Source organism: Metschnikowia bicuspidata (genome assembly GCF_001664035.1).
Source record: "Metschnikowia bicuspidata var. bicuspidata NRRL YB-4993 chromosome Unknown METBIscaffold_1, whole genome shotgun sequence".
Classification (NCBI taxonomy): domain Eukaryota; kingdom Fungi; phylum Ascomycota; class Pichiomycetes; order Serinales; family Metschnikowiaceae; genus Metschnikowia; species Metschnikowia bicuspidata.
In genome coordinates this window covers 2,344,553-2,361,718 of record NW_017387731.1, presented here as the reverse complement: position 1 = coordinate 2,361,718, position 17,166 = coordinate 2,344,553, and the positions used below count along the sequence as shown (strand labels likewise).

At 46.5% G+C, this 17,166-nt stretch overlaps 9 protein-coding genes and 1 non-coding gene across 10 annotated transcripts; 5 read left to right on the top strand and 5 right to left on the bottom strand.

Annotated features, from left to right (window-relative positions):
- Positions 1-170: 170 nt before the first annotated feature.
- METBIDRAFT_t66 lies at positions 171-243 on the top strand. The gene has a single exon. It is a non-coding gene; the product is annotated as a tRNA-Arg (tRNA).
- Positions 244-624: 381 nt separating this feature from the next.
- On the top strand, positions 625-1,062 carry CTF8 (Ctf8p; the record flags this gene model as incomplete). The annotated part of the gene is made up of 1 exon (XM_018858535.1): positions 625-1,062. The coding sequence occupies one exon, from the start codon at positions 625-627 to the stop codon at positions 1,060-1,062; it is 438 nt and encodes a 145-aa protein (XP_018713949.1).
- Positions 1,063-1,092: 30 nt separating this feature from the next.
- On the bottom strand, positions 1,093-3,546 carry METBIDRAFT_85689 (uncharacterized protein; the record flags this gene model as incomplete). Its single annotated transcript, XM_018859251.1, has 2 exons — positions 1,172-3,546; positions 1,093-1,146 (listed from the first exon to the last, which is right to left on the bottom strand). Exons 1-2 carry the CDS (start codon positions 3,062-3,064, stop codon positions 1,093-1,095), a joined length of 1,947 nt encoding a protein of 648 aa, XP_018713948.1. The 5' UTR covers positions 3,065-3,546.
- On the bottom strand, positions 3,320-3,646 carry METBIDRAFT_9728 (uncharacterized protein; the record flags this gene model as incomplete). The annotated part of the gene is made up of 1 exon (XM_018859449.1): positions 3,320-3,646. The coding sequence occupies one exon, from the start codon at positions 3,644-3,646 to the stop codon at positions 3,320-3,322; it is 327 nt and encodes a 108-aa protein (XP_018713947.1).
- A 743-nt stretch (positions 3,647-4,389) lies between these two features.
- On the bottom strand, positions 4,390-5,703 carry METBIDRAFT_76481 (pseudouridine synthase; the record flags this gene model as incomplete). Its single annotated transcript, XM_018858534.1, has 1 exon — positions 4,390-5,703. The coding sequence occupies one exon, from the start codon at positions 5,701-5,703 to the stop codon at positions 4,390-4,392; it is 1,314 nt and encodes a 437-aa protein (XP_018713946.1).
- A 193-nt stretch (positions 5,704-5,896) lies between these two features.
- Positions 5,897-7,894, top strand: SPB4 (putative ATP-dependent RNA helicase). The gene has a single exon (XM_018855514.1). It carries the CDS (start codon positions 6,024-6,026, stop codon positions 7,845-7,847), a length of 1,824 nt encoding a protein of 607 aa, XP_018713945.1. The 5' UTR covers positions 5,897-6,023; the 3' UTR covers positions 7,848-7,894.
- On the bottom strand, positions 7,885-9,447 carry METBIDRAFT_34755 (uncharacterized protein; the record flags this gene model as incomplete). The annotated part of the gene is made up of 1 exon (XM_018856521.1): positions 7,885-9,447. The coding sequence occupies one exon, from the start codon at positions 9,445-9,447 to the stop codon at positions 7,885-7,887; it is 1,563 nt and encodes a 520-aa protein (XP_018713944.1).
- An 818-nt stretch (positions 9,448-10,265) lies between these two features.
- Positions 10,266-11,651, bottom strand: TRY3 (Try3p; the record flags this gene model as incomplete). Its single annotated transcript, XM_018856787.1, has 1 exon — positions 10,266-11,651. The coding sequence occupies one exon, from the start codon at positions 11,649-11,651 to the stop codon at positions 10,266-10,268; it is 1,386 nt and encodes a 461-aa protein (XP_018713943.1).
- Positions 11,652-12,738: 1,087 nt separating this feature from the next.
- On the top strand, positions 12,739-13,268 carry METBIDRAFT_29920 (uncharacterized protein). Its single transcript, XM_018855513.1, has one exon. The coding sequence runs from the start codon at positions 12,774-12,776 to the stop codon at positions 13,200-13,202; it is 429 nt and encodes a 142-aa protein (XP_018713942.1). The 5' UTR covers positions 12,739-12,773; the 3' UTR covers positions 13,203-13,268.
- Positions 13,269-14,178: 910 nt separating this feature from the next.
- On the top strand, positions 14,179-15,228 carry METBIDRAFT_35445 (guanine nucleotide exchange factor; the record flags this gene model as incomplete). The annotated part of the gene is made up of 1 exon (XM_018856609.1): positions 14,179-15,228. The coding sequence occupies one exon, from the start codon at positions 14,179-14,181 to the stop codon at positions 15,226-15,228; it is 1,050 nt and encodes a 349-aa protein (XP_018713941.1).
- Positions 15,229-17,166: the final 1,938 nt, after the last annotated feature.

Genomic DNA, 17,166 nt, shown 5'->3' with positions numbered 1-17,166 from the left:
TTCAGGGATGTCTCAGCCTCACGCTCCTTTATAGTTCGGAACCCTTCTATACAGTAGGTGAGGGGTAACCCCGATCAGGAATGTTTAGACTCTTCGTCCTTCGTATTATACAGGATGCCAAGAATCTATAATCTTGCTCATGTCGTATCATAACAGTTTAATGCAAAGAAGCCTGTGTGGCGTAATGGTTAGCGCATTTGACTTCTAATCAAAAGATTCCGGGTTCGAGTCCCGGCATGGGTTTTATTTTTGTACCAAAGCCGAACGAGATTTGAAAGCCCACACCCTCTAGTCATTGATATGTCTAAAAGTTGTAGTCTGGTCGCGGTTGTGAATGTTCGTCGAAGATTCATCTCCCAAATACACAGTTTTGCCCCGTCAGAAAATTTATTTTTTATTTAGTATATCCTCTTACGCCAACACTATTGGATCAGAAACAATATCGTATCGTAAAAAGATCAAGAAAAACTCACTGTGAAAGACAACGTGTCAAGATTTATCGCAAGTTCATTCTAACAAAAAGTGATCACATGTCGCGTCTGCTGCCCTTTGTTGCGCGACGCGCAAACGGCATGGACATCGCACCGGTCCCAGGCCTGCCATATTCAAAGACACCATCTACAAATGCCCAGCACGGCGATAGATTACTCTGATGCGCACAAGGCCTTGAATTTACAGCCCCAAATTTTGCCTGATGGCTCTTGTTTTGTGCTGACGCCCTTCGGTCTCTCGCTCTTGGAAATCCAAGGCGAGCTCAATCTTCCCTTATCTGCACCAGTGTCACATGAGGGGATGGACCCAGACTATTTGAAAAACTTTGCCAAAGTCGACGGGATTTATGACGCAGTCCGCTTTGGAAAAATGGAGTTTGACGAGAAGGACTCGTCCAAGGTCGTACTTTTTATAGGCTCGTCGCAGCGACTTTTAGGTACTGTCGAGCCGTTGCGCAATCCTCTAGGCGTGCTCCGGGTGCCTGCTGAGAATTCCGGAGAGAACATGAAGATCGTCGACGTCATTGAAAAAAAGATCCTTTTTCAGCAGAGGCCCCTTCCAATCATGTAAAATTCTCGTTTGCAGACACCGGCCATGCTGCTAGTCATAACTTGGCCACGCTGTCGGAGTCACCGACGCGTCTGGCTTGGCCATCTGGATGCGCCAAGTCTGTACATACAATATTGCAGAAAATAGCCTCGATGTCTTCTTTGGAGAACTTCAAGTGTTTTTCCATGTAGCCGAGAACGCCACCATACTCAGTGTCCAAAAGCTCGATAGTAGCAAGCATTGCCTCGGCACGAGAGCTGATGAGATTGTTGAAGCCGTCCACTTCGATGGACCAATTTTTGCGGCCCTGGAGGATCATTTGCGCCAAGGCCTCGCCTTGTTCCCCGCTCTGTGTCTTCTTCATGCCCGCCAAAAACCTCTCTCTGATCCGCGCATGGTCAGGCACCAAACCATACGTGGTCAACGCGTATTCCTTCGAAATCGTGAACTTATCCACACCCGCGAGAAGGAGCACCAACATGCCAAAGACACCCGTGCGGTCTTTCCCCGCAGTACAGTGGAACAAAAGCGGTGTGTGGGGCTTGTCTCGAAGATGCTCGAACATTGTACGGAACAGGTCCTCTCCCCTTTGCAAGATCTGGGCGTAGATCTGCACATATGTGTGCCAGGACGTGATCAAGTGGGACAAGCGGAGAGCAATGGCCTCGGGGGAGTAATCCTCGTGCTTGAAAACTGGCGCGTGGATGCGCTCAATTCCCACGGAAACAAGGTCCTCGGGAATGCCGTCTTTGGCGCATTCATCCTCTGAACGAAGGTCGAATATAGCCTTCACACCCAAGTCCTGGAGCGTCTTGTAGCCTGCTTCGGTGACGCCGGCTGGGTTGGCACAGCGGTACATGAGGTTGGGACGCACAAAGTACTTGCAGGCCAGTTCCAGCTGGGTCTGGAACGTGGGCTTGTACACTCTCCAGCCGCCCAAGTCCCGGAAGTTGGAGATGCCATCGACATGCTTGACACGGGGAAAGCCGCCAATGTGGCGCGACATGGCCTGGAACCGGCGCAACTCCTGGTCCGGCCGGAGATACTTCACCACCATGGCGCACACCACATAGTTGTAGTTGATGACCTTGTTCTTCAGAAGCGGCAAGTTGTGCGGGTTTGAGACGGGCATTTCCGCGCCGTGCTCCATGGGCTTGACCCCGTAGAAGTTGTGGTCCGCGCCGTCGATAAGCTCCAAGTGGTGCGTGTAAGGGCCCCGGTTGAAGATGTTGGCGTAGTACGCGCAGTCCTGTTTCGAGATGATGGTGTCCTCTGTCCCGTAGATGCTCAAAACAGCCCATTGCGGGGACAAGCAGGCAAACTGCGCCGTGTCGGCCGACGCGAGCGACTGGAGCTCGTCGTTGGTGATCCGCACGTGCCTCATTTCGCCGTGCCTGAGTGCTTTTTGCTCCATCCACTCGAACCCCTTTTCGTGGATCGGATAGCGGTCGAGCACCGTGAACAGGCGGAATCTCAGGGAGCAGTTGATGAGGTTTGGAACGGCGATAGCACGTGCCGCGGTGCGCGGGTCTTGCAAGAGATTCTCCTGTTCCACGGCCCAGAGAAACATGGCCAACGAACCTCTGGAATGCGCCACTATGGCCAGCAAGTCGAAACAGATATTGAGTGGGTTTTTACGAGCGTCCACAACAAGCTCCGCGGCGGCCTGGATATCCTGGACGTCCAGCTGGAGGGTTCTGCCGACGGCCAAATCGGCCACATCGGCCAGTGCCCCGCAGCCCCGGAAGTCGATTCTGAGGGAGTACATGCCCAACTCCGCGGCCAACTTGTGCGCCAACTTTTTCTGGTAGCAGTAGTTGCGGTGGCCGCCCTGGCCGTGCAAAATGACCGCCATTTTGTGGGTGGGCGGCGCATAGCCCAACTGCAAAAAATCCGCCTTGTCCACCGAGTGAGGCACTGCAAGCGTGCCATTAACTCCGGAGGATGTCTGGACCTCGATTTCCCGGGGCGGGGCGACGTCGCCAATGCCCGAAAACTGATTCAAAGCTATATCCAAGTCCATGTCTCTGGTTTTTGCCCCAGCGTAGCGAAAGAGACAGGTCTGTTTCTGGACCCGAATTGGGCCTACATCTGGTATTTATCTTCGGCTCGATTGCAACAGCCGAGGTACAGGACCGCGCATGCAGACAAGCTGGTAGGCGATATTCTGGGTCAATATCTACGTCACGGGCCAAACAAAAAGTATTATCCGGCGCATTCAGTTCCGTGCGGCTGATGTGCGTGAGAAGGGTGTTTTTAAATACTCAAGGAGCTGTTCTCACCTTTGGGGCCGATTTGAAGGCTTGACTGCAAAATTTGTTGGAATCGACACGGTGTTCTTCCATAGGCTCACACCGAGACCGATTCTGGGTGCTTGTGTTTTGGTTTTTTGTTGTTTTTGAAGTGGTCGTGTTTTTTCCGGTTGTATTTGTTCTGATCCTGTTGTTTGTTGTTTTGGTTTTGTCTCCTGTTGTCTCCGTACTTCAATTCTCGTTCTGCTTTGATGACCTTCTTCATCGCCCTCGGCTCGCATGACGCGCATGGCGCTTACTTCAGTCGCTCCGCACTTGGTATTATAGAACTGAGTGCTCTCAATGTGAGCCATCTGTGATAGCCTAGAGTGACTAGAACAAAAAAAAACACCAAGAGTGCAAACCAATAACAATTCAAACGCAGTAAGCAGAAAACCGTATATGATTCATCGGGTCAAAGCCAATGGCACACCTCCATTCCGCCGGCGTATAGATTTCAATAAATCTGCTCTGACCTCAGTTCCTGGCTCAGTTCAAGGATAATACTTGATGAGAGGAAATGTGTAACACGAAAGTAAGCATTTTTTTGGTTCTTCTGTTCAGACTCATAAAAGTGCTTACCTTTTCCGGGGTCTTCTCTCAAAATCATTTCTAATTTTTCAATTGTTGTATTTGTCTGGCTTCGGCCGGGCTCCTTTAAATGATCGGTACAGAAAAATACCCAGAACGAACATGGGTCAATAAAAGCACAATCGAGTTCACAAATCCTCTTTATCCTAGTTTGCCCGAATGTTCACTACTCACCCAGAGGCCTGAGAGCAACCCTAGTTGGTGATCTCTTACATCAGTCATCTGAAACGAACATCCCAAGGACGATTAGAGCCCAAGAAAATACGATGCAGAAAAAGCAAAAGCAGGCATGATTATCAGCTCACTCCGCCAGCCATCTTCATTCATTGCGTTTTATTCTTTTTTCGGAAAACAAGTTCCGTCCCCTTGATTTCGAATGCTACATATCGAAGCATATCAAGACCTATGTTACAGATCGGTAAAACTCTAGGATCAGCCACCCAGTCAATACATACATAGCAAGAATTTATTTATTTCCCTTTTTCTTTTGTTTTTCTTTGTGCCGGGCATTCACGGTCGCAACATCGTCGCCCAAGTCTCGCTGCGAAATCGGCACATACGTTTTGTAGTTGCGCCCCTTTCCATCACCTAGATTGATTGCGCCGGCGTTAGGATGGGCTTCGGAGTTCTCTTGGACTGTTTCCTTGACGAAAACTTCCCCCACCATGGATGCAACATGCGCTTTCAATTGGTATTCGAGAAGCAAGCCGTTGAATTTGCCATGTTCCCTCATCAACTTGAGTTTCTGCGCCCCGTCGAAGTCAGTGGCCGCAGAAAGCCACTCCATTTCAGGGAAAACGCAATCATAAAGCACCAAGGGCAAGTCGTTGGCCATTTCAAACAATGGTTTGCTCGGGTATCTCTGAATATCAAGTAGTTCCTTCACCACTGAAGGAGATTCTAGTCCTTGGCCCACCAAAAATAGCACGGCAACCATGCAGCGCACCTGATGCCATAAGAACGCCGAGCCTTTCAAGTCAAACACATAGAAGTCGCCGTCCTGGTGTACGATATTGGCCGAGTACACTTCCCTGAAGTAGTTTGTGATCTGCTTGGACCCGTCAATCTTACAGAAGTTGCGGAAGTCGTGCACGCCCTCGTACATCTTGGCAGCTTCTTCCATTTTCTCCAAGTCCAAGCCTTTTTTCGAGAAAAGATACTTGTAATGTCTGTACGAGCAGCTGAAACGAGCGTCAAAGTTTGGGGGTGGACGCAAAGATACCGCTGTTATGCGAATGTCCAAGGGCAAGAGCGCGTTCAAAATGCTAACGTAAGGGATTTCCCGCAGGTCATTAGCGGGGTCCATTTGCTGCTCCTTCGTTAAAGACGACCGCACATTCAACGAGATCACCTGGTTCAAAGCACTCACGCCCTTATCTGTGCGGCCACATCGGCTAAAGCCAGAGGCGACGGGGTCCACATCTGTGACAAGCTTGGCTTTGCTCATTGCCTGCAAAATAACCTCTTCCACTGTAGGAAGAGGCGTGGGCTCGTACTGATAGTTGAGTCCGTTGTAGTTCCAGCCCATGTATGCGAACCTGAAGGCCACAAAACGCGTCTGGAACCGCGTGAAATCAAACTTGCGCTTTTTTTGCAGAGGAAGAGCGGTTTTGGAGGTGTCTTTATCACCGCCAGTTCCGCTAGAATCGGCAGCAGACTCCTGCCCTGCGGCTGGACTGGTGCCTCCGTTCTCAAGTTCCTGGATCTTGCGAATGAGTTGTGTTTTCAGCCACTTCTCGTACTCGCATGCCGATGTCACAGGCTGTTTGGACAGACTCATTATGAACTTTTGAAGTTTGCTGAACATTCAGAATCCGAGGCCTGTTTTTCCAAGGTTTTGGGGCAATGCCTATCCATGCTTCATGCACCACGGTGCGCGAACTGGTGGAAAAAAAAGGCCCAGTGCAGTTAGCTTTTCCATCAGTGCGACCCAGCTCATCTCTGCTCATCTCAGTATACTTGAGTCAAGCCTAACAGCCCGTGCCATTTTTCCACACGAACACACCAAAAAAAGAGCTTTAATTTTCTGACCTTGCCAGTTCTCGCAAACACGCTTGGATCTTTTGAGGCAAAAACAAGATTTTCCAATTTTTCCCCAAAATGTCGTCCTTACTGTGGGAAACCCTCGAGTCGCAGCTCCATCCATGGCTATATGAGGCTGTAGTGTCTTTGGAGTACCCTACAATGACACCTGTTCAAGCATCGACGATTCCCCTTTTCTCGAAGAACAAAGACGTGATTGTGGAATCCGTGACTGGATCCGGCAAAACTCTCTCCTTTGTTGTGCCCGTGTTGCAGCACATATCCAATAGGCTATACGGCCATGCTGAAGATACAGAGAGCCCAGATCCGGTGAAAAAGGGCCATATGCTTGCCATTGTTATTTCTCCCACACGGGAGTTGGCCAGTCAGACGCAAGCCGTGTTTGACCGCGTGCTCCAGTTCTTGCCCGAGCTGAAAACAAAGATCAATACGCAATTGGTGGTGGGGTCGCTCTCGTCTGTGAGACAGGATCTCGATACGCTTCTCACGACCAGATCCCATATTCTCGTGGCGACACCAGGAAGGCTCTTAGATTTACTCAAGTCGCTGAAAGTGCACACGTCCTCCGTGGAAGTGGCCGTGCTTGATGAGGCCGACAAGCTTCTAGATTTGTCCTTTGAAAATGACGTTCTCTCGATTCTCAGGACATTGCCCAACCAGAGAAGAACTGGACTCTATTCCGCCACGCTTTCTTCAGCAGGATCCCGTGTTTTCAATACGGGCTTGAATAATCCGGTCAGAATTGCCGTCAAGTCAAAACTGTCCTCCAAAGCCGCGCCTTCATCATTGACAATCCAGTATGCATTTGTTGAGCCCGAAAAAAAGTTGACTTCTTTTCTCAATCTCCTTCACAAGTACAGGTTCAAGAAATGTATAGTGTATCTCCCCACGTGCACCGGTGTCAAGCATTTCTACAATCTCTTGAAAGAACTCACACCTAAGAAGACACTCATTTTCCATTCTTTACATGGCCAGCTCACCACCAACGCCCGACTCAAAACGCTTCAAAGCTTTACTGAAGGCGACGCCTTAGAGGCAAAGCACGTGTTGATGACCACCGACGTGGCTGCAAGAGGCATCGACATTCCCGATGTGGATTTGGTGGTTCAGCTCGATCCTCCTACAGACCCAGACGTATTTGTCCACAGATGTGGCAGAACAGGCAGGGCCAATAAGGCCGGAAGGGCGATTGTTATGCTCAATAAAGACTCCAATGAAGAGGATTTTGTCGGCTTAATGGAGGTGAAGAAAGTGGATATGACTGAATTGGAACTTCCATGCGATGAGGACTTTCACACGGACTTCCAAGAAAAAAGCAAGATATTCATGCTCGAAGATAGGGCCCGCCACGAACTTGCGGTTAAATCATATGTGGGGTTTGTGCGGTATTACCACAAGCATATCGCCTCATCAATTTTTCGGATGCTGTCACTTGACTATCTTGGCATTGCCAAAATGTATGGCTTACTCAGGCTCCCAAAAATGCCTGAAACAAGGTACATTGAGAAGGACAAGATGCCGGAAAATGGTTGGTTGATCAAGGAAGACTTTGACATGGACAAGTACGCCTACGCCGACGAGGCCAAGGAAAAGGCCCGGTTAGAAAACATGGAGGCTGAGAAGATGCAAAAGATAAATGATGCAAAGGCACGAAAACTTTTGAAGAAAAAGAACGAGGCTTGGTCGGTAAAGATGGACACCAAGGAAACGAAGACGGTCCGGCGGGAGAAGAACAAGAAAAAGAGAGACGCCATCGAAAAGCAAATCATGGAGGAGCCCTCGGAGGATGAGGAGGCGCAGGTTGATTGGAAGGATTTGGTCAGGCAGAGCAAGAAACCGAGAAATGACACTGGAATGCAAGGCTCCTTTGATGATTTATAGAACATCTTAACTAGATATTATGTGCAAAATCAAAGCATCACACTCTCCACTTCGAGCTGGCGGACCTGACACCGTCAAATATGTAGAGATTGTCCAACGGGATATACTGCTCTGTCGCAATCTTTAACGCCTCCTGCCCAGCAATGCCACCAATGAGACTGCAAATGTTATGATAGCTGGGTGTGTCGTGAATGAATAACTCCTTCAAAAAGTTGCTGACTGCTGGCGCAAGAGCTTCCTTGGATATTGACGTGATCTTTTCAAAACAGTTGATAAACGCATCAAAGCCCCCGGTCTTTCCCTCGTCCATCCATTGATAAAGCGCGAGAATACCGAAGTATATTGTCAAATCGTGATGTTCTGAGGCGCTGGAGTCGGCGCCATCCTTTCTGGAGAGCTGCCGAATAAGTGACTCGGAAACTTGCGACTTTGATCCGTTGGACACAAAAAGGAATGCAGCGTTTTTGCAGAAGCTCGCCACGAATCCAGGGTTGATTTCGTCTGCCGATCGCCCAGCCTCTGTGTACACTCTGGAGAGCTCCGAAGTAAACTTCTGTTTGTCGGCATCTGCCTTGTTTCTGTATATTTTCTGGAGCTGCACGTAATTGTGTGTTGTCGAAGCCATGTCGGGAATGTTGCCGGGCAACGGAAGCTGCCCTTCATTGGTGTCAATGAAGCTTTTGAGTGCTCGCACATGAAGCCAGAAATCCGAAAAATTCGCCCCGTCCTTGACTACCTCGTCTCGGTTGAAGAGTTGCCGAAGTGAGTTTGGAACCTGAGTTATCTGGAGCGCTCTGTGTACAGACTGGGCCGCTTCGATGAAGTTTGTTTCGATGTTGATGTTACGAGACATGCGTTCTACGTATTCTGAGCGGAACTCCCGCTTCTCGCTGTAGTTCAGAGGCGCTCGGCCACCATGGTCGGCCTTCCACTGCTCTAGCGCTTTGATAAATATGACAATGTATGGCACGTGCGCGTGTTCTGTGTCGTCTAGCAGATCCATATCAAAGGAGGCACTGAAAGCAGCAAGCTCGGGCCAAGGGCAGTCAATACGAAGATCGAATGTCTTGGAGGGGTCGTGCGTTTCCACTATAGTAGTTTCCTTGGAGATGATGTGCAAAGTTGCATAGAAACCACTGGTTGATACGAGTAAAAGCGGGACCTGCTGGTCCCAGAGAAAGTCCGCCAAACGCCGAACTAGATCCGGTTTCAAAAACCCACTTACCACCACAATTGAGAACAGAGTCCATAGTTCGGGTTTTGCTAAAGCTCTATCCACCAGAATCTCCAAGAACTGGCCTTTCACATCGGGGTTCAATTCCTGGAGACTCTCTGTCATAGCGCCAGCGATCCCCAAACCCACGTGCTCCTCCTCTAAAAAAAAGTTCCCACTAAGATCTGTTTCGCATACTGTCCGATCGTCCATAATTGTGAACGCGCCAATTCCAGGAAGCACGAGATTTTTCAATGTCTCTGCGCCTGCCGGGTTGGCGTTGATTAGACACACGTGACCTTGCTCCAATCTTTTCTGGCCGTTGTCAGCCCATAGCCGGATTTGCCGGTCGTACTTTGTATTTCTTTCTGTTTCGCGCAGAGTCATTCCGGTGTTCCTGGGCTAAGTGGGAATTAGTACGAAGTCGGTGCACATCTGTCTTGCCATATTGATATGGTATGGGGAGGTTCGCGCGGTCAGATCGTTTCGCACCCAATACTGGCTAAAAGGTTGATCAGTAGTTCGGGGCACGCGAGCTGTTGATTGAAATAAATAAGTCAAATGGATTTCATTTCCAATTTGTCATAGATACTTACCAGCTTGCTTCATGCAAAAGAGTGGAATATGTGTCAGATACACTGATGTATGACAGTTCTATAGGTGGGACCAGTTGCGTGTGCTGACGGAATAATCCTCACGGAGTCCGGCTCAAACTGCAGGCATATGAGATCCTTGAGTTTTTGGTGAAGAAAAGGGAAAGTTGGGAAATGCAAAATTACTTTGAAACTAACCTCACAAGAGAAGACAAAGCTTTTTGGTATAACCGAAAGACTACATTTTCGTATCGCATTCTCACGCAGCTTCAGAATTCGACGGCTTATCTCAGTGAAAAAAATAAGCAACTTAATTTTCATGCTAGTTCGACCCCTTTTCCAGTAAGCCACAACAGTAGCGTATTCAAATTTATCCCAGAGCCCAGTATCGCCCTTGGCTTGACACTAGCCCACAAGTGTAGTAGTATTATCACAACCGAGGCTCTTTGCGTTGAACGGGACTTATATTAGCTCCGAATTCACATTCTTGTGAAGGCGCTTTCCAATCCCTTTTCTTTTCTGACCCTCTGCCACGATTTTTTGGTGGCCCGACACAAATGTGATGTAAAAATCAAGACATTACATACCCCATGTCGGCCTGAGTTGCTCCCTTTATGATATGACACAATTTTTGTGCTTCACCAATTCATTATACCGCTCCTGGTCAATTTCTTTCAACTTCTCCTTCACTTCTCTGGGGAAGTTCTTTTTGATGAGTTCCATGGCATCCAAGTCCAAGTTGCTGGAGTCTGCGATGGCAATGGCGTCATGGTACCGACATAGCGGACAGTCCGTTCTTCCCCTTTGTTTGGTTTTGACAAGACACCGTACACAAAAGATGTGGCCGCAATCTAGTCGAATAGGCTTAAACGCAATGGACATACATATCGGGCATGTGTAGTCGTCGAGTTGTGGAACAAGAGTAAGCAACTTGTTCTGCATAACGAAGCAAATTGACTGCGCCACTGAGGAGCCGTGTACAAAAACATGGTCTTTGGATATAAGATCTGGGAAGCGGCCCGACACGTTCAAGCACGTGCGCTTATCAAACTTCTTTAAAATCTTCCGCAATGCCGTGCTGTTGATCGACTGGTACAGAATGATTTTGAGAAGTTGCGTGTTCATCTGCAAGAAGCTGTTGTAGGCAGAAACTGCCAGTTTACTCTTGAAGCGTTCAGATATACGAGCCTTTTTGGCCCGGTCCGCAAAGTCTTGCAAGTTTCTTTTGATTTGCTCCGAAGATCGCTCCAGGTGACTCTGGGACGTCTCGTTATACCGAAAGTACACTTCGGAGTCAAGATATATCCGGAAGAATTCTCGCCATGTGTATAGGTCGGATTTCTTCCTTGTGAGCAGAAGCACCGTGTTGCTAAGAGCGTCGATTTCGTCAATCAACTTCTTTTCCTCGGAGGTTCGGATCTCGTCGAGTTTCTCGAGTTCCAGACTCAACATGCGGAAAAACTTGGAATCGGAGTTTAGCATGATCACAATCTCATTGTGGTTCTCAACCTTGACAATGCTTTCTGCGTCTTCCTCGCGTATTGACGTTGTGGGAGAAAGCACAAACAGATCTTCGTCTTCCTTGAGTTCGATTATGTGATGGTCCTCGTCGTCCGTCGACATGACTGAGTGTAACTTAGCTCTGATTTGCCCGGCTAGTTCTTGGATACGGTCCGGTGAATACTGATTCGACTCATTGTTGTTGAGCACGATTTTTAAATACGGCACAATGTGAGAGTTTGCTTTTTTCAAAGTGTAGTGCGCTACAATCGGATTGTTGGGAGTGGCCTCATTGGTAGCAACTTCTATGGAAGAATCCAGCTCCTCGTCTTGTAAGAGTAGCTTCAAATCTGCCTGGGAAAGACCCAAAAATGCAAGCTCCTTCACGATCCTGCTAATGCACTTCTTGAGGACTTTATACTGGATCGCTGCCTCCACCCATTCTTGGGGAAGATCCTCTTCGATGAGAGTTTGCTGAAGAACCTTTGCAAATTTCATCGTGTATGCATAATATATGTAGTTTGTTGCCTGACGAAACCCCAATCCTTTGCGCGGGATAATTACTCACAGACTTTCTGAATTTGGTTCTTATGTTTGAACTTGTTGCTCGTTTTTTTACCCTTCCACGCCTGCTTGCTGACCGTATCAAGCTTTAGTGGTTAGTGTTTCAATACGCACAACGTGGCGATGGTCTTCGCAGCTGTCAGTAGCACACCCATGCAGGACATGATTAGAACCCTGGCCAGGAAAGTTTGCTATGAAATGCATGAATCAATGCTTTTCTTCTCAAGAACCTTTGCCAAAATAAGTCATCACCCGATTACGCCTCACGTATTGCAAACTTACTTGAGATCCACTTAGAAATACACACACCCGTACATCCCGGGTGAAACGTCTTTGTATGCATCTGGAGGATAAGCTATATGCTTATGTCACAAGTCTTAAGCTTGTGGACGAAACAAGAGGTGTAGAAAAAGCGGTAAAATGTAATTTTGACATGCCTGTGGCATAATTCGCAATACCGTCGCGAACATCTGCAGTGGCTGACTGTGTGCAAGTTGTTGCAGCCGCGATAAAATTATGCCTTTATCATGTCTGGCAGACCCAAAAAACGACCCACCAGTGGCCTTTTCCTTGGTGTGTATTTTTTTTTTTTAAAAAAAACCTTTCTTTTCTTGTCTACCAAAAATCAGCTATATCATTTCTCCAATGATCGGGTTCCGGATTATGGCAGCAAGTCTTGTCTTCCTAGGGTCTGTGTATTCGACCAATTTCCAATTCGAAGATGGAAAAGATATCTTGCCTTCTACCCAAAGACAAGCCGACATAGAGCTTTTGACCCATCAGAATTGCAGCAACATTACCCTTGAAGAACTCGATGTGATTTTGTCGTTTTATCCAAATGTCAAGGTCAAGTGTCAGACCGAATCAAGCGTATTGATCCCCACAGAACTTGACGTACCGGAAAACATAGGCAGCTCCAATCCCGACACACCAGGTTTCCTCAAGCTGTGGAAATCCTTCAAGTTCAACGAATTTGCTTTAATTCTGAAATCAAATTCTACCCGCCACAGGATACCTCTTGCCCCCTGTTGCCGGACCCTGGGTGTGGGGAGAGGAATGTACGAGCTTTCGTTCACACTTATGGGCATTCTCATTCTAGTACAAGAGATCACTCGTTCACTTCCGGTGTACACATTTCTGGGTACCCTCCGGTCCAATCAGGAAATCAATTCTGAAACCAACTACAACTTGATCTGTGCTTACGAGGCTCACCAGGTAAGGCCCGTGATGGAGATTTCCACAATAACAACCAAAGAAAAAGTCCGCATGTGGACTGTGGATCCAGCTAAAAAACCTTTTGCCGAAAAAAGTGAATGGGAAGAGTTGGACCGCGAACTTGTGTTGGAGGACTCTCTCCTCATGTCTTGTGTAAGCGAGAAGCACGTGGCCAATATTTGTTCGTGGACCAACGAAGAGACAAATGCAAATCTCAATGCAAAGACAATCAAAAAAATTGCAAACAAGCATCCACAAAAGTTTGTTTGACCATCTATCTGAATGCACATGTGTTCTGCGCACACGATTCTTGCCCAATAGACTTTTGCTGCCCGTGAATTACTTCCAGATTTAGCAGTATTTAATCCTATTCCATTTCCATGTCACTCAGAAACATAGCGTCTGAGTGGAAAAATGTAGTCATATAGATGGACCAGAATTTATGCGACCACTTCAGTAGGTTTCGAGTTTGTTCCCAAAGACGGCTGTTTTCGAGAGATAACTACCCTACAGTTGACTGTATGCATCCAAAAATTTGAGTTGAAATTTTTCCCAAGAGGAATTTTGAGGTGACTAGATATACAGCTGTTGAGTTAATTTGGCTTCTTGAGAAACTGAATGATCTCATAGTACACGGTCTCAGATGTTTCATTCGCTAGGGCTGTCTATAGGATCAGTAAAACTCTTGGCTTATAAAAATATATGAGGCCTGTATAAGATGTAAACATAGAGTGTTTTGTTTTGTGCCACCGCTTCTTTATTTTCCTTCTTATTATCTCATGGGTTTTTCCATAATCACTAGTCAGCCAGCTGTTCAATTAATACATAAAAGTATTGCGAAAGGCTACAAATTGTACAATTTTTTTTCGCAAATATAAATTGAAAGCTGCGACTGAAACCTCAAATTTATTTACTTTATCAGCTGTATCGAACAGAGCCGAGATTATCAAAAAAAAATCAGTAAGCTAGAGTCTCCCATCATTCCTTAGTCAGTATTTATGGAAGCTTCGGTCGCCGCCCGCGACGCAGGAAACCGTGGAACACTGCAGAAATATTCACTCTGGCCAGGATCTCACAAATCGCACCAGAATCGGCCACCCGAAATCTCCCAGAATACTTCTCCTCTTGCACTCCACGAATCCGTCACCGTGCTCTCTATTTACTAAAGCAGAAACAATCAGTCTTGCTGTGTAAACTGTGAAACTCTTGATTACATAACTGCAATCTAAACCTGTATTCGACAGAGATGGATTTCGAACTCGAACCAACGCTTGAGTCTATCATCAAGCAAGATTCCTTGAAATGGATCTTCGTCGGAGGAAAAGGTGGTGTTGGTAAAACCACGACCTCCTCCTCGATTGCCACACAATTGGCGTTGGCATACCCAAACGAAGAGTTCTTGCTTATTTCTACGGACCCAGCTCACAACTTGTCGGATGCCTTCTGCCAGAAATTCGGCAAGGACGCTAGAAAAGTCGAAGGCTTAGCCAACCTCTCGTGTATGGAAATTGACCCTGATGCGGCCATGACCGATTTGCAGAACCAGGCTCAGCAATACAACAGTGATCCTAACGATCCTTTGAAGAGCATGATGAGCGACATGACGGGCTCCATTCCAGGTATTGACGAGGCGTTGTCTTTTATGGAGGTGTTGAAACATATTAAAAACCAAAAGACGGCTGACGGTGAGACCGATCAGAACGCCGTCTCGTACAAAACCATCATTTTCGACACTGCACCCACAGGTCACACGTTGCGCTTTTTGCAGCTCCCCGCCACCATGGAAAAATTGTTGTCCAAATTCAAGGACTTGTCCGGAAAGTTGGGCCCAATGTTGAACATGTTGGGTGGCGGAGCGTCTCAGCAACAAGACATTTTTGGTAAATTAAGCGAGATTGAAGAAAACGTGGCCGTCGTTAACGAGCAGTTCACTAACCCCGATTTGACCACATTTGTGTGTGTGTGTATTTCCGAGTTCTTGTCGCTTTACGAAACCGAGCGCATGATCCAGGAGTTGATGAGCTACAATATGGATGTTAACTCCATTGTAGTGAACCAGTTGTTGTTTGCCGAGTCCGACGACTGCAAACGGTGCCAATCCCGCTGGAAGATGCAGAAAAAGTATTTGGACCAGATGGCCGAGTTGTATGAAGACTACCACGTGGTCAAGATGCCGTTACTTGGAAGCGAGATCCGTGGCGTGCCAAATTTGAAAAAGTTTTCCAAGTTTCTTTTGAAGCCATACGACCCCAAGGTGGATGGCAATATTGTGTTTGAGTTGGAGGAGGCTAAGTGATTGGAAACTATGAGGTGAATTAACTGAAGGGAGGAAAATGTAGAGGTCTAATTTTCATAAATGGCTAATTGTGCCAGAGCATTACGTGCGGCAAACATGAGCTATATGGCGAATTCAATAAGCAGACAGCACAGAATGTCATTGTGAGTCAAAACAAAATACTCCTTTGGTTTGCGAATTCTGTACCTAGTCTTTTAAAAAAGGAAAAAAAAAACTGTTTGGAAAGTAAGGAAAAACTGGAAAATTGTTTTGTAAATGTGGCAGCAACATGCCAGAAAACCCGAAAGGTTTTCGGCCTTCAGTCAATGTGTTCAAGCAAAAATGCAGAGATCAAAATATTCATTAAGAATATTCTGAAACAAATCTGAGAATGCCTCTAATCGAGATCTTTGTCGCAGCATTTAATCGGTGATAAAGTCCTTGTGACTTCCTGTCGTCAAGTAGGGTGAAGATCTGAAGTAGCGATTGATTCTCCCACCGAGTGCAATCACCATACTATTTATCAACAAGTTTTTATTGTGAATCAGAATCGTCTAGTTGCGTTTGCATTTTTCCGCATTTGAGCTTATTCGGTTAAAAATTACGAGCATATCTTCACTTGAACATTTTGATCGAAGTTTTGATTGCCTCAGGCGTCAATAATGCTTCTAGATAAAAGAGAAAATCCTTTGTCTTTTTTTTTGGTAGATTTATTTGAATAAAGGGGCAAATCTATATAACTAATATATATAAAAAACCTTCAAACAGCTCCCCCCCAGTGGTGAGATTAATTGCATGTTTCTGGTGTAGCAATCGAACACCATCGTATTTAATTTGAAAACTAATAAATTCTCTAGATGACTCTTATTTATGTCTTTGCTTTTTGATCGAGATCTTTCAAAAATGTCATGACTCATAAAAAATATCTGTATGAGGTAGAAGGTCCTTTTTTAGAGGAACAAAGAGCTGCGTTAAAGAGCTCTCTTTTATTTTTCGATAGATTGATCTGATGTAAGAACAAAATTATAGAATATATGTAAAGAGCCTTTAAACAGCTCCCAGATACGAACCTAATGCCGAAACTTAGCCCGTCCCCTTCCATCAATCACGACCTGGACCCCGGGGTGGAGAAGAGGTTTAAGCTCTTTGCCGGTGATGGTGAGTTAGGAATGGTAGATCCCTTTTGGTGGTGAATTGTTGAGTACAAGATTCTGGATGTCTTGGTGTTGTTGGTGACCTTATTTGTATGATGGGAGTTGGACTCCGTTTGATCTTCAATTGACATCCTTTCGTCACGGCGTTCTGGCGTGTTGCTTTGGCTGAAAGATTCCATGCTTCCTTCTCGAAAGAAGACACGGTAGAAATGATCACACTTGCCACTGATTACTACAAGAAGCTTTATTCTCAGCCACCAGCGGTCTCCCAATCAGAAACAAAAGAATTTCGCATCTTCTTATATATTGGATTATATATATAAAGGAAACACAGCTTTTTGCGAGTTGGCAAAGGATGATAATCAAATATGAGTGCATACAACTGATATGCGGACTTCAAGAGGATCTTTGAGTTTTTCAAACGCACTCACAAACTGTTATGATACGACATGAGCCAGATTATAGATTCTGGGCATCCTGTATAATACGAAGGACGAAGAGTCTAAACATTCCTGATCGGGGTTACCCCTCACCTACTGTATAGAAGGGTTCCGAACTATAAAGGAGCGTGAGGCTGAGACATCCCTGAAGAAGGATAACACTTTTTAGACATCGAGAATACGACAGATAGACTAGGCCTATCCACTAAGGCTGAACTATCTATAAACCGATCTACTCGTAGTTTAAGAGACAGCTCCAGGCTGTTTCATAATAGTTGGTAGCGCAGCTTAGTTACGACCATGGGAGAAACTACAATGAGCGCAAAGACAAATAAAGACACGTCGACCTTGACCTTCAACCCGAC

What these genes read in the sequence shown, in the direction of transcription:
- SPB4 (XM_018855514.1), top strand. Translation starts at nt 6,024, where the DNA reads ATGTCGTCCTTACTGTGGGAAACCCTCGAGTCGCAGCTCCATCCATGG.
- METBIDRAFT_29920 (XM_018855513.1), top strand. Translation starts at nt 12,774, where the DNA reads ATGTACGAGCTTTCGTTCACACTTATGGGCATTCTCATTCTAGTACAA.